Source organism: Pogona vitticeps, chromosome 5 (genome assembly GCF_051106095.1).
Source record: "Pogona vitticeps strain Pit_001003342236 chromosome 5, PviZW2.1, whole genome shotgun sequence".
Classification (NCBI taxonomy): Eukaryota; Metazoa; Chordata; class Lepidosauria; order Squamata; family Agamidae; genus Pogona; species Pogona vitticeps.
Genome location: NC_135787.1, coordinates 174,265,422 through 174,292,100, shown reverse-complemented (window position 1 = coordinate 174,292,100; position 26,679 = coordinate 174,265,422). Strand labels below are relative to the sequence as shown.

The following is a 26,679-nucleotide window of genomic DNA, read 5'->3' as shown; positions in this document are numbered from 1 at the left end:
GTGAAAGGGGTACAGACTTCTCCCATTCCCAAAAGTCAGAGGCTACAGAAACAGACCCTGTGCCTATGGAGAGAGAATTATGAAAGCTGATGGTTGGAGAAAGCAGGAAAGTATTGGCGGGACAGGAATGAAAACCCCGGGTAGAGGTGGAGGCGGGGTTTGTGGATATAAAAGGGGGAGGAGGGGAATTGCCGGCAGGTTGGGAGTGGATATGGATGCAGGATCCATGGACGAGAAAATGGCAAAGAGACTGCGTAAAAAAGGAGGAAGCAGATTATAGGAGAAGGAGAGAAGTGACCCCCGAGACCATCCTATTGGGGTGAGACTAAGGCGAAGGAGTGGAGGAGAGAGTTAAGGGAAGAAAAGGAATGGGTTGAGAGGGAAAGAAGGGAGAGGATTGAATGGAGGGGGATGGAGACCAAGATGAAGGGATACCTGTTGGACCATGGCAGACCCTTATGCCCTCGAGAGAACCCACCTGGGTGGACTTCTGGGACAAGGACACTGTACCCCGATTGGAAGGAGAATCCAGACCACTGTTGAATCCTAATTTGGCAACAGACTGGCCTGGACCATGGAACTCTGTTGGGGGAAACCCCTTTAAAGAAGAATGATGGAAGCCCCCCTTTGACCCATTGTTAGGAGGTGACAAAAGTTGGAATGCATTTGCAGATACTGGTTTCATATTAAATACAGCAATAAATGTTACTCCAATTTCCAAACCTTATAAGTTGACTAATTTATTTGGAGAGAAAGCAGGGCCACTTACAGAACCCTTACATTGTGCAAAGATTTACATACAAATAGTACAGCCGCCAGGCAAAACAAATATTAAAGTAACTTTTAGGAAAGGCAAAAATACAATAAATGCTTGGGAAGCACAATAACATGATGCTCTGCTTTTGATGTCTTTTTTGATGGTTGCCTCGGTTCTATACTTGTGCATACTTAGCTGCAAGGTGATATCCACCATTTTCTTAAAGGGAGCATGAGAAAAGAGTTCCTGTGTAAGGAAGTTAAAATATGCTTCAAATGTATGTGCAAAGTCAGAGTCTTTCTTACTTAATTTTAATGTATGTAGCTCTGTGTTTGGTTTCTACTTTTTTTTTAATTTGGTGGAGTTGTACAAATATTCATTTGTTCCAGATCTTCAGGCTTCTATGTTCAGTACTCAAATCCTAATCAGAACAGTTTTCCAGACATATGTCATTCTTTCTTAGATTACATTAACAATCCTGGTTTAGTAGATAGCACATTGGTGCTCCTGTCCACATATATGCCACAATAAGAATTGTTTTTCAGGAGCTAAATCACATGGCACCATGATATGAATTTAGGTGCAACAGAATATTTCATAGAGAATTGATGGGGATAGTTACTTATCTCAGAAGTGTGTGTTTGGTATTAAATAACTTTTCAAAATAATTTTTTCTTCCTTCCATAGGCTTATGAAGAATACACCAGCAAATTAGATGCATTGCAACAGAGGGAACAGCAGTTACTGGAATCCATGGGGAATGGAACTGATTTTTCTGTCTCTAGTTCTGCTTCAACAGATACTGTTACATCATCATCATCCTCTAGTCTCTCTGTAGCACCTTCATCCCTCTCAGTTTATCCAAACCCTACAGATTTGTCAAGGAATAACCCTAAATCTCCGCAGAAGCCTACTGTTAGAGTCTTCCTACCCAACAAGCAGAGGACAGTGGTAAGGCTTGTGACTGTGTCAAAAGATTGATTTTTGATCTCCTTGCCAAATAAATGTTTGTTTTTAAAGCAAGAGAAATTCAAAAGTAGTAGTATTTTTTTTAAAATTTCATCACTGTGTGCTACAGTAGATTGTGGAATAAGCATAGTGTTTTCCTTCTTATGCATTGTCCAAAGGCCAGCTGTGTGTGGTGTCTGACAGGAGCAGAAATAAGCCACTGCTGATTGCAAACGAGAAGAGAGAAAACATCTAGCCCAGCTATGCCTAGTCTTAAGGAAGGAAGCAGCGACTTTGCAGCCTCTGGTTCTCTTGAAGGAATGTGAGAGTCAGAAATGGCAGCGGAGGTTGGGCATGAAAAGAGACTTGATAAAAGAGCAATAAGAATTAGGTGGGTGAGGGTTTCCCATTGTTGGAGAGCTTTTGAGACTTTGTTCAGGGTGGAGGTGAATTTATGCATGGAAGGTAAAGAATTGGTTCTCGGGGCAGATCCCCATACACTAATCTGGAAGACTTAAGTGGTGTCGGGGTGGGCTGAGCTTCTGACATCATCCAGCCTGTTTCGGCATTCTGTGGACAGAGAAACCACAAAAGATGTGTGCATCCTTCTGGGCAGAGGAACATACTTGCCCAGTATTTCTGGGTGCCCACTGAGTCATGTAATATATTTGCCAATTGCATGGTGTGTTCCAGTAGGAACAGCAAGTGATAGACTAATGGACCGAGCTATTGCGTGGTGCAGAGTTCTGAACTAGCTAGCTTTCCTTCTCCTGCTTAGTTCCTGCACAGGGAAGGTGAGTAATAAGTAAACCAGATTCTGCTATGATATCAGAAAAGGGCTCTGCTTTCCTATCCTTTTCCATGGTCAAAGAGTAAGAGGGAAGAGCAAAGTACATTGAAATGAGGCTGTGACTGATTTATTCTGTCATCCCTTTCTCTTCTGAGTGGTTGGGACTTTAGGAAGGGAAGACCAACTGTACTGGCCTTTGTCGGCTTCCCGCCTCTGGTATGTGATGTATATGTATGTCACTTTAAACGTCCAAGTATGATAACAAAATAGTAGATATAAGGAGGAGAGAGACTTGGTCCAAATGAATGTGAGCAGATCATACGAAGAAGGTATAATAAAGTGAGAAGCGTTGTCAAAGTATTTTAATCCTAAAAGATAAAACTCCAAGTCTGTGAACTGGGGCCTGCTTTTGGTACCCAGGGATGGAAGAATGTACATTGCTAATCCATCCCCCACTTCTAGCAATTTCCAACACACTTTTGAGGCTTATTGTTGCCAAGGAGACCATAAAGGCTGGGAACAAGGGGAAAGAAAGAAAGTGTGTGCTTTCTTTGGGTGTGGTGAGGCAGGCCACACAAAATATGTGAGATGACAGAAGCTGAAACAGGAATTACCAGTGGCACAGATATTTCTGGTTAAAAAAAATTAAGGGGATGACAGATAAAACACAAGAGAAGTAATTCAGAGGGAGAATATGAAGGGAAACTTAAATGGGAAGCTGATAAAAAAATTCAGATTTCAGATATATAGCAAAATCTCATGAAATTACTTTACATCTGGATGCTTTCAGGAAGAAGACTTGGCAGTGGATTAATTCTGTCTTTGAAACTGCAGCTTAGTAGTGCTTAACAGCAGGATCGTATATGTGTCTGCCTTGAAGACATGCACAGTTGGCTTTATGTTCTGTTGTGTACTTGTAAGGTTGCAACCTAATTTTAAATGGCTTTGGATATGTTGGGTTTTATATTCAGTGGTTTATTCCCACAAATTAGTTTTTGCAGGTATTTCACATTTATTATTATTTAATAGTTGTCTATTTTCTTTGGGACATGGTGGCGCTGCGGGCTAAACCGCAGAAGGCTGTGCTGCAGGGTCAGAAGACCAAGCAGTTGTAAGATCGAATCCACGCGACGGAGTGAGCGCCCGTTGCTTGTCCCAGCTTCCACCAACCTAGCGGTTCGAAAGCATGCAAATGCAAGTAGATAAATAGGGACCACCTCGGTGGGAAGGTAACAGCGTTCCGTGTCTAAGTCGCACTGGCCATGTGACCACGGAAGATTGTCTTCGGACGAAACGCTAGCTCTATGGCTTGGAAACGGGGATGAGCACCACCCCCTAGAGTCGAACACGACTGGACAAAAATTGTCAAGGGGAATCTTTACCTTTACCTTTACTATTTTCTTTGGTAAAAATATGCTGGTTTTTTTCTCCTCAGGTATGATGGCTAGCTTACATGTGGCCTATTCTGGAGTCTTACAAGTGTCTGTGCTTTCGTAGTTCAAATAATAGTTGCAAGAAAAAATGCTGATAAATATAACTTTTTGCACCCAGAGCTTATGTGCATCTTACAATCTCACATGGCTAACATTTGCTGGCGATGGGAAGTGGCCAAGGGCTGTGAAGCAAACCAAAGTCTTTTTGTCTAGTCACTTGGAAACCTGCTTGAATCTTCCTCTGGTTTCTTGTACTTGAATAGGCATTGCCCATACTGTATTCTTAAAATTCTGTCCTTTGAAGGTGCAAAATGGGGTGAGCAAGATGTGGTTTGTAGGTCAAATGCAGTGCGCAAGTGCATCCCTTAGTGCTTCTGTCCTTCAGGATCTTGGAAAAATAATCTTGCTCTAAAATAGCTCATGTGTGAGGGGCTTCTTCATTTAAAAAAATACAAAAAATATTAGAGAGATCCAATTATGGGCAGTCCTCCAGATCTCTAGAATTTTTTCCACCCCTGCCTTAAGAATTACTACAGTGAAGTAAATGAAATGTTAGATTCCTGTTTGCCACAACTTGTAGCCACAAAAGATGCTAGTTTCCACTGCTGTGCCGCTTCTACCTTTGCATCCGAAGGCCTGATCAGTTTTTCTTGGCAATTCAGTAGTTATGAGCCCGTGAGAGTGTTTATAAGAGTTCATATTTCGGAATTTAGAAAGGAGGATAAAGGCACATGGTGCTTGTGCCAAATCCAGAAATATGAGTTAGCAATAGCTATTGGACTACTAGAATATCAGAAGCAGGCAGGTTTTTGAGTCCTTAAGGACTTTTCATTAGGCTGCACATTGGAAAACTCATGGGGAGATATATATTTATATTTTGATATAAAAAGTATATTTCTTTGTAATATTTAATTTAATCTCTGATGTCTGTTGGACCTGAAGAGAAACTTATATTGTCTTACACTGATCTCTTATATATACGTATGGGAACCCTATGATTGTTTCTCTGGGACAAAACAGATTCTTTATGCTGCTGTTTTGAAAATAAGGGCCATTTTCCTTCACATAGGCTTGTGGGTAAAAAAGTTATTTTAATCAATCTAGATCTGCGGGCAAGATAGAAACATACTTTGATAGATTTTGATTCTTGAGTGCACCCCACCCACCGCAGAATGCCATGTAGAGACAGTTTCCAGGCTGTTTTCCCTTAAGGAAGCTTCAGAGTTTCATTTCTGCTTCAACAAGTTCTATCACTAAGAGTTGAAGTCACAACTTCTGTTCTGATTCTGCCTCAGTGCAATGGAAATATAAACAGAAAGAGATAAGATTACCTTCCAAAGATATATGCAGGTTATAATCTGCTATGTCTTTATATCCAAGTATTACTCTTTCAGTGCGCGTAAAAACGGTATAGGCAGCAGTGCTCTTTTACAAAAGGTTTTACAGCGAATATTGACTGATATGCTTAGTTAGAGTACAAACAATGCTGAACTGAATGTATTCAGGTTGCTTTTCAAAGGGGTTGAACTTGTGCTTTTGTGGAATGTACTGCAAATTAGGGATCTGGTTGCCTTGGGATAGGTCGACTAATGCCTGGATGCCTTTTAAACTCGTCTTACACAGGACTGAGTAAAAGAGCAAGCAGTCTAAGTTTTTCTTAAAGTTTCTGAAATATAAGTGAAAAGAAGATATGTGCACTTCAGTGTTTTCTGTGTATAGTAGAGTTATCCCTCTGTGCAGGAAAATGCAAATTTCAGATAATTCTTATATTTACCACTAGTAAAATTTTCATATATGATGAAGGACTCAAAAGACTGGCCTGCCTCAGAGCAGCAAATTGGTTCCTGTTTTGTTTAATATCTATACTTACAATTAGCTGCTTCCCCAAGGCATCATACATTTTATTTATGCTGATGATCTTGCACTTTCTGCTCAGTCAGAAGTTTTCAGATGATAGAACATCTCTTAACAGATGCATTAGGAGAACTTCATGTATGTTATAATTCAAAGCAACTTAAACCCAGTCCAATGAAACTCAAATATGTCCCTTTCATCTAAGAAACAAGCAAGCATCTTGGAAACTTCAGGTTACATGGAAAGGTGTTCAACTACAGTAAATCAATATTTTACTCCCAAATACCTCAGTGTTACTTTGGATCATATGCTGACCTATATGGAACACTGCCAAAATACAAAGCAAGAGATGTCCTGCAAGCAACAGTATTCATTAAAAGCTGTTGGGAACCAGTTGGGGCACACAACCACATATACTAAGAACCACAGCCTCGCCTCTGTGCTACTCCGTAGGTGAATATACCAGGCCAGTGTGATATAGCTCAGCCCATCGAAATAGGTAGACATAACATTCATTGAAAGCTGCAGAAACATTACTATGTGCCTGAAGCCAGCCTTCATTGGTGAAATCAATTATCCAGCAGGCATTGCACCCAGTGGCATAGGGAGAGAAGTAGCTGCTAATAGTGGAAAACTCAAAGCATATACATCAATTGCACATCTACTATTTGGCTACCTTCCAGCTGCTTCCAGATTAAAAGCAAGGAAACGGTTTGTTTGTTTTAAAAGAACATATGTGAATTTTGTTGAAACAGCAAAGTATGTCAAGATTAAAATGTAAAAAGCAAGAGTTACTATCTTTTCCCGTGTATAAGATGCCCCCCCCCCCATTTTCTCACCCAAAATTTCTTTCTTTGCAAGAAAGTGGAGGGGGAAGGCAGGGATCAGAATGCTTTGATTCCTGCTTTCCCTCTCCACTTTTTTGGGAAGAAAGTATTTTCCCCTCCACTTTCTTAGCAAAAAGCTGCTTTCCCTCTCGCAAAAGGGGGGGGAGCAGCTTTTTGCAAAGAAAGTGGAGGGGGAAAGCAGCCTTTTCAAAAAAAAATAGTGGAAGGGGAAAGCAGCTTTTTGCAAAGAAAGGAGGGAGAAAGCACTTTCCTCTCAATAAAGTGGAGGGGGAAAGAAGGTATTGCTTTCCCCATGCACTTCCTTGTGATGAAAGTGGTTTCCTGCTCCACTTCCTTTGCAAAAAGCTGCTTTCCCCCTCCACTTTTTGCAAAGAAAGTGGAGGATGTACTTTCCCCATCCACTTTCTTTGCAGAAAGTGGAGGGGGAAAGCAGGGATCAAAGTGCTTTGAACCCTCCCCTCCTCCTTACTACCATGTATAAAATGACCTTCAATTTTTCCCTCTAATTATTTTAGTAAAAAGTTTCATTTTATACATGGAAAAATATGGTACTCACCTCTTAAAATGTATGGAACCCCAGGAAAGTCACATGGAGCATTGGGTTACTTGGAAGTCATTTAATAGACTATAGACTGAAGTTGTTGAATCAAGGGGAATCTAAGAAAGTGGGTTTGACAGTGATACAGCTCTGTACAAGCATAGGCAGAGTCAAACCTATGTCAGTATCCTCTCTGCTCCTCAACATGTACAGTGGTGCCTCGCAACACAAATGTAATTCATTCCGCAAGTAGCGCTGTCTTGCAAAATTTTCGTCTTGTGAAAAGTGGTTTCCCATAGGAATGCATTGCAATGCATTCCTATGGGAACCTCGAAAGACGAAAATAATTCATTTGTCTTGCGAGGCATCGGTCTTGTGAAAAACATTTGTCTTGCGAAGCATGGCCATAGAAGAAGCCGTCTTGCAAGGCACCACAGCAATCGCAAAAACTATTCGTCTTGCGGGTTTTTCGTTCCAGGAGGCGTTTGTCTTGTGAGGCACCACTGTACTGTGAAAGATACGTTGTTCACTGTCCCAGATACCCTTAATGTTGTCAGTTACTGGGTGGAAATTGTCTCATATACTTTTCTAAGCTTTACAATATATTCCATTCTGTTAATTATATTGGGGTGTTTCTGAGGTGAGGAAAGAAAATAATAATAATTGGCTCTTGAGTGTAAATAAATATTGTCAATCGAAAGCATTTTACAAAATTTTCAAAAAATTATATCACACTCAGGTGTAGTATAGGAGCAGAAATTCTGTGGTGACTATGTAACTGAAATTATTCAGATAGTATTTCCTGCCATTATCTGTAGTCTTTCCTGGTATCGTAACAGACAAAAACTCGCATGAAGAACCTCTTGAGGCAAGAGCAGCAGGAATTTGTTCATCCTGTAGATAGCAAAAAGCCTTTCCTTCCTCACATCTGACACCCACCAGAAAGCAGCTCCCACTCTAAGCATTCATTTCTTTAAATTACAAATCAAAGGGGGCTTTCTTACTTCTTAGCAGTGTCCAAGGCAGAGCTTGGAGAGGCTAATTTTTTTTTAACTATAGTGCTCCAGATCTCCAAACCACTGCAAGCACTGAAGCTTTGAATTCAAGATCAGCTGTTCTTTCCCACCTACTCTTTCATAATTAATATATGTAAAATGTAATGTGATTGTTGCTTTGGATGGGTTTGGTAGCCTAACAAAATTTATGGAGGTTCTGTCAGCCTTTGTTAGTGTATATATCTTTGTGGTACAACCCTTTTTGGAGACAGCATGTTGCCGAAGACTTTGCCGGTTGGATTCAGCAAAACTCCCTTTCATTCTGTAAAAAAAGAAATGACATAAAAGGTTGACAGATGCCTCCCAAAATGTTGGGATAATGTTGAGATGGAACTTAGGTGTTTTTTTTTTTATTTTGCAGGTTCCAGCAAGATGTGGTGTAACAGTACGAGAGAGTTTGAAGAAAGCATTGATGATGCGAGGTCTAATCCCAGAGTGTTGTGCTGTTTACCGAATACAGGATGGGTATGGTTTGTATGCACCATGGTTTCTGGGGCAGGGGGTTGATGGGGAGAAAGATTGCTATAGGGTTCCTTTACACTGTCTAAAGAGTATGAGCCTTCAAGCAAAGACAGAAAGGAATCTCTTCTTATTTTAATTATTTTTCATAGCACACCTCACTAAAATTTGTCTGCATATTTTCTTGTGAATGTCTGTAATGTTGTGAAAGTTTAGAGGGAAATCTTTGCTTTTCTCTCTGCTATTGTATTTGTTAGAGAGAAGCTCGGAGTGATCACTGTTGCATACTATATAGCAGTAGGTTCCACATTGTTTGCACATTTCAGGTCTTCCTCTTCCAGATCTTGCTTTGATACTAAACTAATAAATATGTAGTTGTAGAGGAAAATAATTTTTAAAAAACCATATAAAGAACGATTTTGTTTGGGGGTGAGGGTTTCAGCCTTTAGGGTAAGGAAGCAGACTGTGTTTTCTTATGGAATGAAGGTTCCTTTGGTGTTTGGATCTTGAAAGCTATCCATTCTTTCTTGTTGTACAGCTCTTCTTAGAATAAGTTGTAGAAGAGAAGTCCCATGCTAACATTTTGCCATCTTGGAGCTCCTTAAAGTGGAGTACCAGGAGGCAAGCATATTTTCAATACTCCCTGTCCCCTAACAAGTTTCTTTCCAGCATTGAGAACTGCTTGAGTTGGCAGATGCAATTAACTATAAGAAGCTCATTTGCACTGCAGGGAGAAGAAGCCAATTGGTTGGGACACAGATATTTCCTGGCTGACAGGAGAAGAACTGCATGTGGAAGTATTGGAGAATGTGCCTCTTACAACACACAACTTTGTAAGTAAATTTCTGTGATGACATCTCTTGTCTTAAATGCCTTTGTAGGTTTCTAAAACCATATATGAGAGCCAATAAAGTGGTTGCAGTGTTGGACTTGAGCTAGTGAGATCCAGATTCATGTATTCTGGAGCTTTGTACCTCACTAGGTGACCTTTGATGAGGTCTCTCAGCCTAATCCACCTTCCAAAGTTTATATGAGAAAGAGGAGAGCCATGTGAGCTGCCTTGAGCTTATTGGAGGAAAATGTGAATGTAAATGCAACTAGCTAACAGCAGTTTTAAAAGAATTTTATACACCGGCAAATACGGTAGTTTTTTTAATGTTGAGCTTCAGACAATTTTTTGCTCTCTCCTCGTTCACCCTCATTAAGAGGTTCTTTAATTCCTCCTCACTTTCTGCCATTAGAGTGGTATCCTCTGCATACAGTATCTGAGGTTGTTGGTATTTCTTCTGGCAATCTTGATTCCGGCTTGGTATTCCTACAGTCCAGCCTTTTGCATGATATATTCTGCATACAAGTTAAATAAGCTGGGGGACAATATACAGCCTTGTTGTACTCCTTTCCCAATTTTGAACCAATCAGTGTTTCCATATCCAGTTCTAACTGTTGCTTCCTGGCTATCTATCTATCTATCTATCTATCTATCTATCTATCTATCTATCTATCTATCTATCTATCTATCTATCTATCTATCTATCTATCTATCTATCTATCTATCTATCTATCTATCTATCTATCTATCTATCTATCTATCTGTCTGTCTGTCTGTCTGTCTGTCTGTCGGTCGGTCGGTCGGTCGGTCGGTCGGTCGGTCGGTCGGTCGGTCGGTCGGTCGGTCGGTCGGTCGGTCCGTCCGTCCGTCCGTCCGTCCGTCCGTCCGTCCGTCCCTCCCTCTCTCTCTCTCTCTCTCTCTCTCTCTCTCTCTCTGTCTATCTCTATCTCTATCTCTATCTCTCTATCTATCTCTCTATATCGCATAATTAACATAATTAGAAAGAAAGAAAAAGAAAATTTTGGCTAAAATACTGTTGCTTGATATAGTAAATCACATGAGAGGAGGGCATTGTATCAGTGGGGATTTGGTAACGCAACTCCTCTGTAAGTTCCATTTATTCAAATCGGCCTACTCTGATAGTAATTTATTATACTTAGCTAGAATTTAAGCCATTGTGGGATACTTGATATGTTAAATAGATGCTTTATATGTAAATGAACAACAATAAAACTAATACTGTGGGTGGTATATGTTAATTGGTATTCCCAATGTGTTTAAAATCCTGTTTTAAGGGAGGAACTGGACTAGATAACCTTCAGGTTCTCACATGTGTTCACCACAATTGTATGGTCCACTCCTACAGCATTCTAGTCTCAAGACTAAAACCATAATTGCACAAAGCATTATGTAACTTTTCTCTGTATAAGAGCTGTTTGCTTGACCTTAGAATTTGTCTCTTCAGAAGTAATAAAGTTCTTATGGGGAATTTAGTAACATGATTTGTGTATAGAGATGTTTAATGACACAGGTGTATGATAGATCAGAGACAGTTCACTAGTTCTGTGTGTGGTCTGTTATTTCCTGCTGGCTGCAAAGCAGCAGGTAACCAATAAGCCATATTCTCAAAGCTACTTACTATTCATCACATCTCTGATACTTATGTTTAGATATAATTGACCCACAGTTGACCCAAAGAGTCTGGTTGAAGCCAATTTTCTGTGTAATTTTGCGTCTTACGGAGTTCCATGACTCAGATTTATTATATATAGAATGCTTACCATGCTGTGCATCTACAAAATAGCAGAAGGTTAATTGTGCAAGCCTTCACCCATGGCTAAACTCTTCTTTTTGTGTTCAGTTGTGCATCCAGTTATACAACCAGTGTACAATTGGTTGCTTGAAGGATAATCTACCTGCCACCTGTTTTTAATGCTTCTTACATTTAGTGAAATATGAAGAGAGCAGATAAAAATATACTTTAAATACCCTGATGATTTCTGAAAATCCCTATATTCAGTGCTTCTTGTTTTGATAAGTTCTAGCATAAAGTACTCTGGTTTAGATATAAACCAAAGATCCTTTGATATCTAATTAGGTTTTCGTTTCCCTCTTCTTGCATTTAACACAACAAACAAGACCTACATATTTTTGTTTCATATTCAACAAATTTTAAATAATCTCAGATTTTGCTTAATACAATTGAGTTATCCCTAAACCATTAATTTAATTCCTCTTCTTAGGTATTTATCTGTAACTTAGAAAGCATGCTGTATTGTTTGAATTTTAAACTGTGTGAGTTAATTCAAGACATAAACATTGAGTAAACAGATTTTGCTTTTCAAAAAGGCAAGTAATGTATTTCCTCAAAGCTTAGGCAGAAATAGTTTAAGATCTAGAACCCTATATATGCAAGATTTCTGTTCCAAGCCATAACAGTTCAACCCTCACAAGAACATAAAGCTCTTCTGGTTGTTGTGGGTTCTTCGGGCACTTTGGCTGTGTTCTGAAGGTTGTTTTTCCTAACGTTTTGCCAGTCTCTGTGGCTGTCCTCTTCAGAGGATAGGAGTAGCACTCTGTGCTCTGGTGCAGTTTGTTTGGGAGTTGAGTACAGTGGTGCCCCGCATAGCGGCGATAATCCGTTCCGGAAAAATCATCGCTATACGGGTTTGTCGCTATGCGGAACAAAAAAGCCCATAGAAATGCATTAAAACACGTTTAATGCGTTCCTATGGGCAAAAAACTCACTGTGCTGCAAAAATCCTCCATATGGCTGCCATTTTCGCTGCCCGGTAAGCGAGGAATGGGCACGAAAACACTGTGGGCGACCATTTTTTTACCTGGTGGCCATTTTGGAACCACCAATCAGCTGTTAGGAAAACATTTCTACGCGAAAATTGGTAAGCGACACAGCTTACCGATCATCGCAAAGCGATGTTTTACCATTTAAAACATTGCAATGTGATCGCAAAAATGATCGCAAAAAAACATCGCTATGTGGATTCATCGTTAAACGGGGCGCCCGTTATGCGGGGCACCATTGTATATATAGCTGTGGGATCAGCTTTTGTCCTTTTCAGGAGATGGGAAATTATGTTGATCATTGTGTTTTTATTGTGGGTGTATTGTTGTGATAAGGAGGAGAGATTATCTTTCACTGTGACTGATAGGTGTTTTTAGCTGGTCTTTTGTGTATAGTGATCACTGGTCCTTGTGGCTGGGTATAGTTCGTTGACCTTTTGCAGGCTGTATTTTTCAGTGCTGGGAGCCAAGCTTTGTTGAGTTTTAAACTTTCTTCTTTTTTGTTAAAGCTCTGTTGGTGTTTGTGGATTTCAATGGCTTCCCTGTGCAGTCTAATGTAATGATTGCTGGTGTTGTCCACTATTTCAGTATGGATTCTTGGATCAAAAATTAGCCCTCTGACCCTCTGAAGTTGCCAACCTGCCCAGGAAAGGGTATATAGGAGAGGGTAGATGTTTGCCTTTCTACATCAGTGTTTATCTTCTCAAAACAATCATTTAAATATATTTGGAATGTCAAATTGGTATCAACCTAAGCATGCTTACTGAGAAGCAAATTTAACGAGTTTGAGGGGTATAATTTGATGCCAAACTGGTATGGGCAATATCCCCTTCAATATCTACTTCTGCACAGCTACAACTGTTTTGAGTGCCACTGGTGAGGTAACCTGGTGAAGTGTCAGTCATGTGTGGTTGTATAACACATGGGGAACTCCATAGCTGGAGTTCTATGTATATAAATATTGAAGAAGATACTGGCCTTATATGCCTGGGATTGTTATCTGAGTGCCTTGTAAAGTGCCTTGTAATTTGATTAACTACAATCCTGTTCAGATGTTGGAGCTGTAGCGTGATGAATATTGTGTGAAGGAAGAACAAAGTTCTTAACTACACAAGGAACTTTGCACATATGGAGACAGCTGCACTTGCTGCAGAGGTCTTCACTCTCCAGCAAGAAGAGAACAGCAGGACCAGCAAGTGTGCCCTTGTGTTCTTTTTATCTTGTAGGGCTGTAACCACCTGAACAAGTTTGAACTGTTCTTCGGATCTGTTTCAGTTTGGGTTGCCTGGTATATATATATATATATATATGTAGTTGTTGCTGGTTTCGAAACCCTGAATCATTTTCCTCATAAAATGTTCCTTATTGAATAAAAATGTGAATTTCCTTGTATGGGTATACTGTGTATTTACTTACAATGACAATCAATCAATCAATCAATCAATCAATCAATCAATCAATCAATAAATCAATAAATCAATCAATAAATAAATAAATAAAATAGAAATTTAAAACAAAGTTGCCAGTCGATAAGTGTCTGAAGACAGGCAACCAATTTGAGATTTAATTCTAGCATAAATAAAAAAAAAGGCTGCTGCTCTATACATGTAAATATTTCTCTAAGCAGCTGTCCTTAGGCAAACATTATATATGCTCTAAATTTATATTCATGTAAACAGAGTGTGATACTCTGTGTATCTGTGTGTTTGAAACAGCTGACAAATGCAGTGTTCTCACAGTAACATTTGATGCTTAATAAACAGCCTTATTTGGTGAGATGATACTGAAGTATCAATGGATAGAAGTAAGCTTGGTGTCTCATAAATTTTCTTTTGATACAGGTCCGGAAGACATTCTTCACTTTAGCATTCTGTGACTTCTGTCGAAAGCTACTTTTCCAGGGATTCCGTTGTCAGACTTGTGGATATAAATTTCACCAGCGTTGTAGTACAGAGGTGCCGCTGATGTGTGTGAATTATGATCAGCTTGAGTAAGTAATCAAGATTGTTTAGGCTTAAGCAGAGGTAGTAGGAGAGCCCTAGTCAGGATTTGATAAAGTTCTTTTTTCCTTCTTTTTTCTTTTACTATAATTCCCAGACTCCCCTAGTTCTGAGGAAAGTTTTCTGCAGAAACATTTCTGTTGCATGTTACTAGGGTAGCCGCCAGTACTAGCACACTGTGCAGTACAGTTGTGCCTGTGTTACTCTGGAATGGGAGCTGCTAATGTCACAGTGAAACAAAACATAAATCCTTAAACCCTGTGAAACTATTTCCTCCACAATAGGACTGAGTTGCCTTTTGAGTCTCACAATGTAAATTGAGAGTATGTTGGTAAAAGACTATCTAAAGACAGGAACAATTCTAAGGGAGTTAAAGTACTTAAACTATTGTGGGAACCCATTTAAAAATCAGTGGCCAGAATCCTAGTGTGAAATGCCACCTGCATAAGGAAACTGGGCAAATGGTTTTTAAAGTTTCTGGCTGTTGTGTCACCAACTGAATATGTTACCTTGGGGTATGCCCAAGCACATGACAGAGCCCAAATGATTGTGTACACCAGATACCGTATTTTTCCATGTATCAGACTATACTTTTGTCTAAAATCTTTAGACTAAAAATTAAGGGTCATCTTATACACGGAAGTAAGCTGAAGAAAGAACAAAAATAAGTGGAGGGGAAAGCAGGGTTCAAAGTGATCCTGCAGGGCTTTGATCCCTACTTCCCCCCCACACACTTGCTAAGCCCCACTTAGATTTCTTAATGTTGGGTTAGAAAAGTGGGGTGTCTTATACATGGGGTGTCTTATACAGTAAGTCCATTTGGACTTTGTGTTGTGCATACCCAGTGAGATTCTGATATGACATTTTCAGACCAGTTCTTAAAACCCACTCAATCACCACAGGTTGGTGTCTGAAATTCCTTACTAGCAGAAGGGTAGGCCTTAACATTCTTATATAATTAGGTCCTCCTAAGGAGAAAGACGGGTAAACATATTTAAATGAGAATGAATGAATCAAGGTCACAAACCTGGCAGTGAAGAGCTGAATCAAATTGACTTCCTTTTGTTGGATGGATGTTCTTGGCTGAAAGCTACATAGTTAGAAAGCAAAACTTTCTCTGGTTGGTTTTCTATCCCTTAAATCAACAGAAGTCTGTAGCCGAATATTTTGCCTCAAGTACAGTGGTGCCTCGCTTAACGAGCGCACCGTATAACGACGAAATCGCATAGCGATCCGGTTTTTTGGATCGCTAATGCGATCGCTCAACGTTGTTTAGATGGGGCGAAAATCGCTTTTCGCTTACCGATCTTCGCAAAACGAAGCCCGACGATCAGCTGTTCGGCGGACAAAATGGCCGCCAGAAGCTCTGTAATGGCCGCGCGCAGTGTTTTCGCGCCCTCCCCTCACTTAACAAGGGCGCGAAAATGGCTGCCGGCCATAGGAAACCTCGCTGAACGGTGAGTAAAGGAGCCTTTTGGAACGCATTAAACGATGTTTAATGCGTTCCAATGGCTTTCCCTGTCCCGTTCAGCGATGTTTCGCTATAGCGAAGGTTAATACGGAACGGATTAACCTCGCTATGCGAGGCACCACTGTACTTCCCTGACTACTTTGGTGTAGAAACAGTTCCATTGTATTACTGCATTGCTTTATTTCAGCAGAGGCCAGTGAGCCTTCTTAAAGGCTTGCATGTGTGGCAGACAGCCCAGAAGTACTATTTTCAAGAAGATTAATGTATTTGTTGATTCCATTTTTTGAAAGATGCTAAATTATTTGTTCATAGTGAGAAAAATATTGAAACCATAACAGCCTTTTAAATAGTTAACTGTTTCATGCAGGATCTAGATGTTATAAAGAGAGATGCTATGTTTAACACAATTGCAAGTGTGAAAAGCAGTCTAGAAATTTATCAAGTAATAACAATTGTGTAGTCAGGATTTGGTCACCCTAGCCCACCTTCCAATAATGTTCTGATAGTCTGTGAAGTTGTGTTGTGTGTGTTCCTTTGCCAGCAGCAGCCAATAATATGAAGTGGAACTGGGGAAAACAGAAAACTAAATATCTTGCCATGGGTAAATGTCCCTAAATGGGATGTGTTTCCATTTTTACAGTAATGCCACTGCATGTGTTGTGTTTTGGTTACATATCAAGCACATTGAAAAAGAGTACTGGTTCAACCCTGCAGAAACCAGGCAGGTTTCTACTACAACAGAAAAAGCATATACGTATTTAGGTTAATCAATGTTCCAACCTACTGATAGTTAACTTTTCTAGTCACCTGAAATCAAATTGCAGAGTCATCTCCTACTAATTTTTATTATATCTGCAGTTGAATTATTTGATTTATGACATTTTTCCCTCCAAGTACTATTATCTGAATTGTTTGTGTTTTGCCCACTTTAGATTGATTTTTGTTCTTGCCTCACAGTTTGCTGTTTGTTTCCAAGTTCTTTGAACATCACCCAATATCACAGGAAGAGGCCTCCGTAGGAGAGACTACTACAGCATCTGGATCATACCCTTCAGTGGCCCCTTCAGATTTGCCTGGGTATGCTTTTGAATTCTGCTGCGTTTTATTATCATAGATCTGTGTTTTTCAGAATACTGTCTTGTAGTTTGGCCTGGCCGAGTTCTGGTTTGTCACCAGAAAAAACAAAGGTGATGTGTATTTGTGATGGAAGGTTTGGACATCTTCATAACCGATGCAGAATTGGGACATCAGCCTGGGATTTTCAAATAGGATATTATTTCTGAAAGTGAAACTTTGAATTGGGGGAGAAACTGGAGTTGTGCATATCTGATATATCAAGATAATTAATGAAGGTTGGTAGCTTTCTTTAAAGGAAGGTATATTGTGAAAAGGAGGAAAGGAAGGGGGGAACAGGTTTCTCTGTTCCTTACTGTTATGCTTATGAAGAGAAGGAAAAAAAAACCCTCAGAATTGTTTTTCTGATAACATTTGCAAAAGAATCTATCAATTTTTTTTCTGATCTGTTTGTTCTGGACTTGACTGCCCTACTGGCGCTGCTGCTTGCCACTTACATTAGCACTACTACTAAAGCACTATGCTTGGTTGAACTCAGATGTGGCACAAAAGCCACCCTCACTATTATCCCATACCAGCCTGCTTGTGTGCTAAAATACAACAAAAAGATCCATCTATGTTTGTTGAATATGATGGCAGGCTTGGCAAAAGGAAGAACCACCTTTGTGTTCACACCATTTTGTGGAATTATTTATCTGATAAGGCTTGATAACCTTTATTCCAGGAGATGGTAAAAACTTTTTATTCTGGCAGGCCTTGCTTTTCTTTTTTTCTTTTTTCAATTGTTTTTTTATTAATTTTCACAGGTATAGGGTTTATGGTACAAATAGGCAAAAGAGGGGGAAGGTAAGAAAGGGTAAAATTCCAGAGAGCGAAAAGTATTCTTACATCCATTTATACAATAATATTAAAAATGGAAATCATATGAAGAGAAAAAGAAACATTACAGCAATTTTCCAAGATACCTTTCATTACAAATCTTCCATTTTCTTGGACCTTCTCTTTCTTTTTATCGTTAAGCTTACTAATTTTATGAGGGACGTGGTGGCACTGTGGGCTAAACCACAGAAGCCTCTGTGCTGCAGGGTCAGAAGACTAGCAGTCATAAGATCGAATCCACACGACGGAGTGAGCTCCCGTCGCTTGTCCCAGCTCCCCCCAACCTAGTGGTTTGAAAGCGTGCAAATGCAAGTAGATCAGTAGGGACCACCTCGGTGGGAAGGTAACAGCGTTCCGTGTCTAAGTCGCACTGGCCATGTGACCACGGAAGATTGTCTTCGGACAAAATGCTGTCTCTAGAGTTGTGTTCAAAATTATTCAGCCCCCAATGCTATAAAGGGGTTTAGGGACTATAGTGTACATTTGGAATTGTATTCAGAATGAAATCCTACAAGGACGTTTTAAAGAACCAAATGCAACTAAAATAACATCAATTGTTTATGTAATACAGTAGTAAATGTTTCTTTTGTGGTTTCTTCATTGCCACAATTATTCAACCCCTTAAAGACTACCACTCTGAAGAAGAGAGGTTCATTCAGGTGTTTTCGAACAGGTATTGAAAACACCTGTGGATGTCACCGAGCACCAATCAAGCATAATAAGCACCAATTAGGCAGCTTTAAAAGGACTGTGATACTCAGCTCCTTCTAGACATTTACTGGTGTGGTTACAAACATGGTGAAGTCAAGAGAATGGTCCAGGAAGACAAGAGAAGAGGTGATGTGTCTTCACAGGAAGGGCAATGGCTATAAGAAGATTGCAAAGAAGTTAAACATACCAAGAGACACCATAGGAAGCATCATTCGCAAATTCAAGGCAAAGAGCACTGTTGAAATGCTACCTGGTCGTGGAAGAAAGAAGATGCTGACTTCGACTGCTGTGCGCTACCTGAAGCGTAGAGTGGTGAAAAGTCCCCGTGTGACTGCTGAGGAACTGAAAAAAGATTTGTCAGATGTGGGTATAGAAGTTTCAGCTCAGACAATAAGGCGCACACTGCGTAATGAAGGTCTCCATGCCAGAACCCCCAGGCGCACCCCCTTGCTGTCTCCCAAGAATAAGAAGAGTTGACTGCAGTATGCCAAAAGTCATGTGGGCAAACCACAAAAGTTGTGGGATAGTGTTCTGTGGACTGATGAAACAAAATTAGAACTGTTTGGGCCCATGGATCAACGCTATGTTTGGAGGAGGAAGAACAAGGCATATGACGAAAAGAACACCTGTGAAGCATGGCGGAGGGTCAATAATGCTTTGGGGCTGTTTTGCTTCTGCAGGTACAGGGAAGCTTCAGCGTGTACAAGGTACCATGAATTCTCTTCAGTACCAGGAGATACTGGATGAAAATGTGATGCAGTCTGTCACACACCTGAGGCTTGGGAGACGTTGGACCTTTCAACAGGACAATGATCCCAAGCATACCTCCAAGTCCACTAGAGCATGGTTGCAGAGGAAAGGCTGGAACATTTTGGAGTGGCCATCGCAGTCACCAGACTTAAATCCGATTGAGAACCTCTGGTGGGACTTAAAGAAAGCAGTTGCAGTGCGCAAGCCTAAGAATTTGACTGAACTGGAGGCTTTTGCCCATGAAGAATGGGCGAAGATACCCGTAGATCGCTGCAAGACACTTGTGTCACGTTTAAAAGCTGTTATAACTGTAAAAGGATGTTGTACTAAGTACTAAGATTGAATGTCACTTGGGGGTTGAATAAAAACTAATAATGATGTGAGCACAGAAAAGACATTTGTGGTTATTTCATTATAAACTTAAGGTTATATTTCTCTGACCTACAAGTGCCTCTTTCATGTAAATGTAAGCAAGATGACTGAATGATCAAAATCAATGTCAAAATGGCCAAAACATTCAATTTCAGTGGGGGCTGAATAATTTTGAACACAACTGTATGGCTTGGAAACGGGGATGAGCACCGCCCCCTAGAGTCGAACATGACTGGACAAAAATTGTCAAGGGGAACCTTTACCTTTACTAATTTTGTAGGTTTAATATTATTCTGCCATCTATTGCTCTAAATCAATGTTATAACTATTAATTTGTGTTTATGTTATCATATATTCTTTCACCACAAAATACCTTCTTAAATTTATCAATGCTTATCTCCACTGCTCTATCTCCGTATTTTAACCAATATTTTCTGCCCCTCTTATCATGTCATCTTTAATTTTCTATCTTATGGACCATGCATCCATTCTCAAGAACTTCATCCACTCCATGTATTGTCTCCTCCTTTGTCCCATCTGCCGCAGAATGTGTCCCATCATCTCAGTTTTTCTCCCTTTCGTAGTAAAGTTCACCCTTTGCTGCACATCTGCTGCTGACATCTCCATAAGAGGGATTAACAAATTAGCTCTCAGCTGCATCGTATCTTCACCTTTTTCTTCTGAAACCTTTTGGGGTTTAAGAATAACATTGTCTCCCTCTATCTTCATTGTAAATTAAATTTGTATCCCTACATCTTTAGTTTGTTCAAATAGCTGATCCATTTCTGCTTTTATCTGGTGTAATCCATTAAGTATAATGCTTTGAATATTCTTGAGAACCCTCTTGTTGTTCCGTGATTGGAGGTGTTACCTAGATTTCCAGCAGGTAGCAGTCACAATAGTTATTCACAATGGTAGCATTTCTGGGGGCAGAAAACATTTACAATTCACTCTTTCTCTCCTTGGGCTTTCTGGTTAGCAATGGTTGATAGGATGAACGCGTTTCTGGCTGCTTCACAGATTTAAATCCATCAGTAGTTTATGGTTAGATTGTCCTGGTGAAGTGAGTTTTATTGCCGCAATAGAAGCAAAGTTATTTTTCTCCCTTTACTTTTCTTCTTTCTGTTTCTCCCAGTCAAGCCTCAAATGAAGGGGGGCGGAATGCTCGCTGGTCTGGCCAGATATAGGTCTAGTCACTTTCTCTGACAGATTGTACACATTCTTTTCATTGTTTAGGTCCTTAAGAGTTCCATATGTAAAGCAAGTCACTTACTTCAAGTTCTGGTCAAGATTATTTCCAGAATCCTTCTATACTTTTCCAGTTTCTGCCATGGGGCATTCACAGCTTTGTGCCAATGGCGCCCACTCAATTTCTGCTTCCTGATGCAACTTCAAAGAGATGCCAATCAAGGGATCCCCCGGCCCTCCTCCCTTCTCAGGTTGTGTTACTTCAGACTTTCACTTCTCCCAATAAAAGCCCTCCCCCCCACAAGTTGGGAGGGGTCAAAACCAAGTGGTCTCCATCATTTTCAGGAGTCCTCCTGAACTATGACCAGTGATGAAGCCCCGGCTTCCTAGCAGGCCTTTCTTTTACTATCTAGCTAGTGTCCTTTCCTGTGTCTTTGCTTTTATGCTGACTCGTTCTGTGTTTTATTCTGTTATGGAAGCTTGTATTTTGTGATTCATTTTAATTGTTATAAGCCACGGCAACTGGCATGTAAGTGCTAGAAAACCAGAATCTAAGTCTTTACATAAATAAATGTTACTTTGGGCTATTGGATCAAACCATTTGGCTGCTAAGTAGTCAAGCAATGTATGTACAAATGCATTTTAGAAATCTGAATACAAAGCAAAACAAAGGTTTCTGTGCCTTGTGGTAAATAGTAGTACTGTTGTTGGTTTTCTGAAAAATACGGCATAACTCTTTTTTCAAGTCCCTACCAAAGAAAAGCCTCCTTATTCAGAGAAATACTTCTGGTCCTGCAGGTGTCTGCTTAAAATGTGTTTCTTTTGCCTTCTGTGGAACATGCTTCTAAGTTAATGGGGTTGCCTTCACAGCTCTCAAAGCGTTAAGTAAGCCCTCTTCAACACAATGTCACTTGTGAGCTATTCCCATCAATAATTTATAAGCAGCCAATTGTAATTGTATTATTCAGCCAAAAGGGGGCTAAGGGCAACATGATCATCATCCTAGAACTGCAGAGCTGAAATCAGTGTGAAACAAAATAGTTTCTGTCCTCAGACTTACTGTACAATCTAAGATTACTTGGCTAGAGAGACTCATTTCTCATCCAGGGAGCAAAATTTCTACCTGCTTAGAATTATAGGTTTGTAGAGCTGGAATGAACCCTAAGGTAGGGGTCATCAGATCCAGCTTCCTGCCGGTGCAGGAAATCCACAGTTAAGGCATCCCTGACAAGTGGCCACCCAACCTCTGCTTAAAAATACCCAGTGAAGAAGAGTCCATTGCCCCCTTGATAGTCAATTGCAGAAATTAAAACTACAGATGTATGGGATGCAGTAGATAGTATGTCTTATTAGGGTGTCACTTTTTTCTTCTTCCTATAAGTAAAACTCCATGCAACTCCACACAAGGAGAAACTAGCAAAGCAAAGGTTAGATTGGAGTCTTTCCCCTGGTACTGTACTTTTGGGGTAGGGTCTATGCTTCAGAGAATGTTGCAGTGCACATCTCTGCATCTGGAGTGGTGCCGTCCATTCTGTCATCTTCTCCGCTGCACTTGTGGATCAGGCTTTTATCAGAAACGAATATGCAAGTGGCTTCAGACAAGCTTGCCTTCCAGAAATACACCTGGATATCAAGCCTGCTGTACAGATAAACTATGTGCAGGTGTGATGAGAACCATGTGGACCAGGAGTGTATTTCTTCCCTGCTGTGTAATTTGTAACATGTCCTGCAGCCAGTGAAGCAAATAGTTGTTTAGTTGTGAAAAATGGCTTGACTATTGAAAGATGTTCTTGCCTTTCCAGTTCCAAAGGAACACTCAAAGTGGTTTGTGGCAGTACTCAGTAAATCATTAAAAATACTCAAGCATTAAAAAAAGAGAAACCAAAACAATTAAGCTAATAATATGCTTAAAACAATAGCACTAAAGAAATCCAACCAACACAGATTTAAGGCTGCCTGAAATAATGAGCTCTTGATAATAAGTTGATGATAAAACAGCAGTAAAGAGGGAACCAACTAGACCTTGCAAGACAGGGAGTTCAGCAGTTTGGACACTGTAGCCAAAAAGGCTCTCTACATGTTTCTATCATCCATGCCAGCTCCTGTTTGATAGAGGGCCATAGTTAAATGGCAGAGCATACACTTTGCCTTCAGAATGCCCCCGGTTCCATCTCTGTCATTTCCAGCAAATGGAAAAAGACTGGAAAGACTTCTGTCTGGAACCCTGAAGAGCTATTGCTAGTCAGAGTTGATAATACTGAGTTAGACAGGCCAGTGATGTGAGTTGGCATGAAACAGCTCTTCATGTTCCTTTGGATTTGAGGTATCTTGAGAAGGTGCCATCTGCCCCCTCTTCCAATATCAGTGGAGCTGGGGAAGCTTTAGATGTAGCTGCATCCACATACTATTATGGACTTCTCATAGCATTCTTATACAGTGCTAGCCTGTCAGATTTTGAAGGATTTAAAGTGATTGGCAACTTGTAGATTCCAACCAAGTAAGTTGAAACCTGAGCCCTTAGTGGGGGAGGATAGCCAAGCAGAGATAGATGGTCCCTATCTACAGTATTGTCAATATACTTGGTAGATACCTGATAATATTAGATTCTGACTCTAGCCCTAGCCCAAAAGGCAGCAAGCATTATAGGTAGAGTTACATGGGTGGGGATTATTCTTGTTTCATCTTCAGTAGAATAACTAGAGCACCCTGCGGCCCTTAATCGATTTTTTTTCAATGCTTTGATTTTCTCAGACCACCAATGCTCGCTAGTCCTTCTCCCTCAAAATCCATTCCAATACCCCAACCTTTCCGACCAGCAGAGGAAGATCATCGGAATCAGTTTGGTCAACGAGACCGTTCTTCATCTGCACCCAATGTGCACATCAATACAATAGAGCCAGTCAACATTGATGTAAGTTGCACTCTAAGATTGGTCTTTATATTGAGAATGACTGCTACTTTTTCCTGTTCCACTAAAGGCAGCTAATGGGCCATTGACCTCATTCAGTCTTTTGAGTTCTTTCTCCCAGATTATTCAAAAGAAGTTTCCTGATTTCCTGATTGCCCATTCTTTCAAGGGTAGAAGTGATAGGCTAGTATGAGAGACTAGGGTGAGACATAACCAGTCCAGGGAATGTTCAGAAGGCCGATGGGTTCATTCTGTCACAGAACTTGAAAAGATTTGGTCTTCTGAGTTGAGATGTAAGGCTGTCTTGGAAGTTATATAAAATCGGTTGTTCTGAGCTCTTTGGAGGAAAAGAAATGAACCAAATGCTGTTTTGATGCACTGTGCTGCTCAGGAGAAGTCATACTGCCCGAATCTTCATCATCCACGTATGAAATCAGAAGCTGTGATAAGGCCAAATGCATGTATTTTCTTCAGTTATAGCTGGCTTGGTGTTAGGCTGGCAGATGGCACAATGACTAAGCAAATGGTGAGTTACTGTTAGTTACTACTTGTCCAGAGCTTTCAGAATGGCAGGAGTGTATATATAGAAAGAATAACCATCTCTGAGCTTGGCTGCTATGATGGAGCAAATTGCCATCAAGAAATCTATTTCGTATGTTTTGATGATATGTACTGGCTGCATATACACTAAATGAAACAGGTGGATGTGTTTCCATGCATTGGACCTGCTGTACATACGACCATGACAGAACAATTTTTGTCTTGAACATTGCCTTCCTAATTATTTCAGTTTTTCTAATGCAAGTCTAGGGTGGATGAGAGTCTATGTCTATAATCCCCAGGAGCTAAACATTACTGTCCTATTTTTAAAATAAAATTGAGATTTCAGGAACTAGCAATAGATTGGTATTATTGGATGCTACTCCCACAATATTTCTGAAAACATGTTAACTGTGTCATTTCAGCTTGATAGTTCTGTGTTACTCAGAAGCTTACTACTTGTCCATTAAATTGAAGTTGGTCCATAAGCTAACACCTCTCTTATTTAACACTGCTAATTGATGGTCACTGTTTTCCTTGTACCTCCAATCAATAGTCTTCACTCTTCCCCCCCCCCCTCCTTGCTCTGAGAACAATGTTCTAAGAGTATCTGCTAAGGTAGAATGTGATCCTAATGTCATTCTTGAGGCTGTTTCTTGACAGTTAGTTTGCCAGGCCCAGCATAGCTCAAGCAATCCTATTGGGGAACAGGTATTGGTAAGCAGGTGGCCATTTTCTGGTCTGGTAGAAAAGTATGCTGCATCTGTGCAGCTGCTCAATATCCATTTCTAAATGAGATCATATTTATTCTATGTCCCCATCCTTTTAGTAACAAGAAACATAAGCAATGCATGAATAAGGTGCATACAGTTTTCTTTTTGGTTTGTAGGACTTGATTAGAGATCAAGGGTTACGAGGAGAGGGAGGTAAGTGACTTTGTTATCTTGCATAAAATGCATTGCTTTGCCTCCTCCCTTTTATGCTACCCCCTTTTGCGAAATACAGACACAGAGAGAAATGTAAACAGAGCAAATAAATGTAGCTGAACTTGCCTGTCCATGACTTAGCATCTGTCTGCTAAAAGTTTGAGTTGTTCACATTTCATTGTGGGTGAAAGGGAGAGAAGGATAACATGCAAAGTGGTAGCCAGTGGTGTGTCCCATAGGTAACCAAAGACAACCACAGGAGGGGATGGACCATCAAGTGTGGCTTCCATTTGTACTAAAAGGCCCAAATCTGTGAATTTTCTATTTTGATAAGCAACAGAAAATACTTTCAGCATAGTTCGTGAATAGACCACTAAAGGCTATTCCAGTTGTTTTTACAACAGGGGAGTATCATCAGAAAAGTCTTCTAAGGTTCAAAGCTTGGCCCAATTTATTTGTGGGGTTCGATATGTGGAGGAAAAAAAATTAGATTTAGTTGTTCTGGTAGCTTAAAAACATTTTGATTAACTTTTAAAAGAAGCTCCAAACTGAGTAGAGCAGCAGACTTAAAAAAACTATTATAATTAACTGTAAAAGATACAGGCAGTACTTCATAAGAGGTGTTCACTTTTGTATATGTGTGAGAGAAGTCCCGGGGAAAGCCTCTTCTGAACTATGCTTTTGTAACACCTGTGTACTGCCTAAAAGCAAAGTGGGCTTTTTGTCTACAAAAGCGTTGTTTGTGTTCTTGCATAATAATGTTTACAGGCCTGGTGGAGTAATTAACAGGTTAATCCACTAAAATATTTCTAGTTAGATGGCTATTGAATTTACCAACCTCTCTTACTTGATGTTTCAGAGATGGGCTCCCACATGCTAAAAATACAAAGCAAACTTAAATTCTGAGGAGTGGATTCATTTCTTAGCAGATTTAGACCAGTATCAGAAGCCATCACTGTATATATATGTACTTTTCTTCTGCCATGTGACATACATGCCTTTGGTGGATGCTGCTACTACTGCTGCAATACCTCTTAGAGGTAGACTTCAAAATGCTAACTGGCTGCCAGGATTCATTAAAGCTTTGTCTTGGCTCTTCATCATTTGGACATGCAGGGACTTGACTGTATAATGCAGGAAAGCATGTGTCCCTAGTCAGTTGACCTTTTTGCTTTCCATGGCTCTCTTTATGTTTTCCTGGCTCCTTTTAAACCATTTGCCTGTGATGTCACTGCGAGATTTTGCTTCCCATTCACCCTCTACTACTCTGGTTACATCTCATGAGCTGGCTACTACTTTGCAAACTTGAGACCAAAGGTGTGACCTAAAACCATGAACCCCAGCTAATAGTACATTGCCAGTTTTAACTATCATGTACGTCTGGGTAGCTGTGGCTTTTTAAACAGTTTTGCCCATTTTGTTCAACATTTAAATGTTGTGTACTGTCAGTTTAAAAACTCGGGTTAGTAAGCTCTCTGCTGGGCATCTGGTAATGTGTGGCAGTTTCCAGTTTTTTGAAAGGATGCTATTCATTTGGGGTGGTTGGG

General features: G+C 40.2%; 1 protein-coding gene across 3 annotated transcripts in view; it reads left to right on the top strand.

Moving 5' to 3' along the window:
* BRAF (B-Raf proto-oncogene, serine/threonine kinase) overlaps nt 1-26,679 on the top strand; it is an 81,240-nt gene that overhangs the window by 12,561 nt on the left and 42,000 nt on the right. For all 3 annotated transcript variants that reach the window (XM_072999954.2, XM_072999955.2, XM_072999956.2), the window contains exons 3-9: nt 1,445-1,708; nt 8,585-8,688; nt 9,413-9,515; nt 14,155-14,303; nt 16,742-16,861; nt 23,510-23,669; nt 25,096-25,132. In XM_072999954.2, coding sequence (XP_072856055.1) covers nt 1,445-1,708; nt 8,585-8,688; nt 9,413-9,515; nt 14,155-14,303; nt 16,742-16,861; nt 23,510-23,669; nt 25,096-25,132 — 937 coding nt within the window. The remainder of the gene's footprint in view (nt 1-1,444; nt 1,709-8,584; nt 8,689-9,412; nt 9,516-14,154; nt 14,304-16,741; nt 16,862-23,509; nt 23,670-25,095; nt 25,133-26,679) is intronic.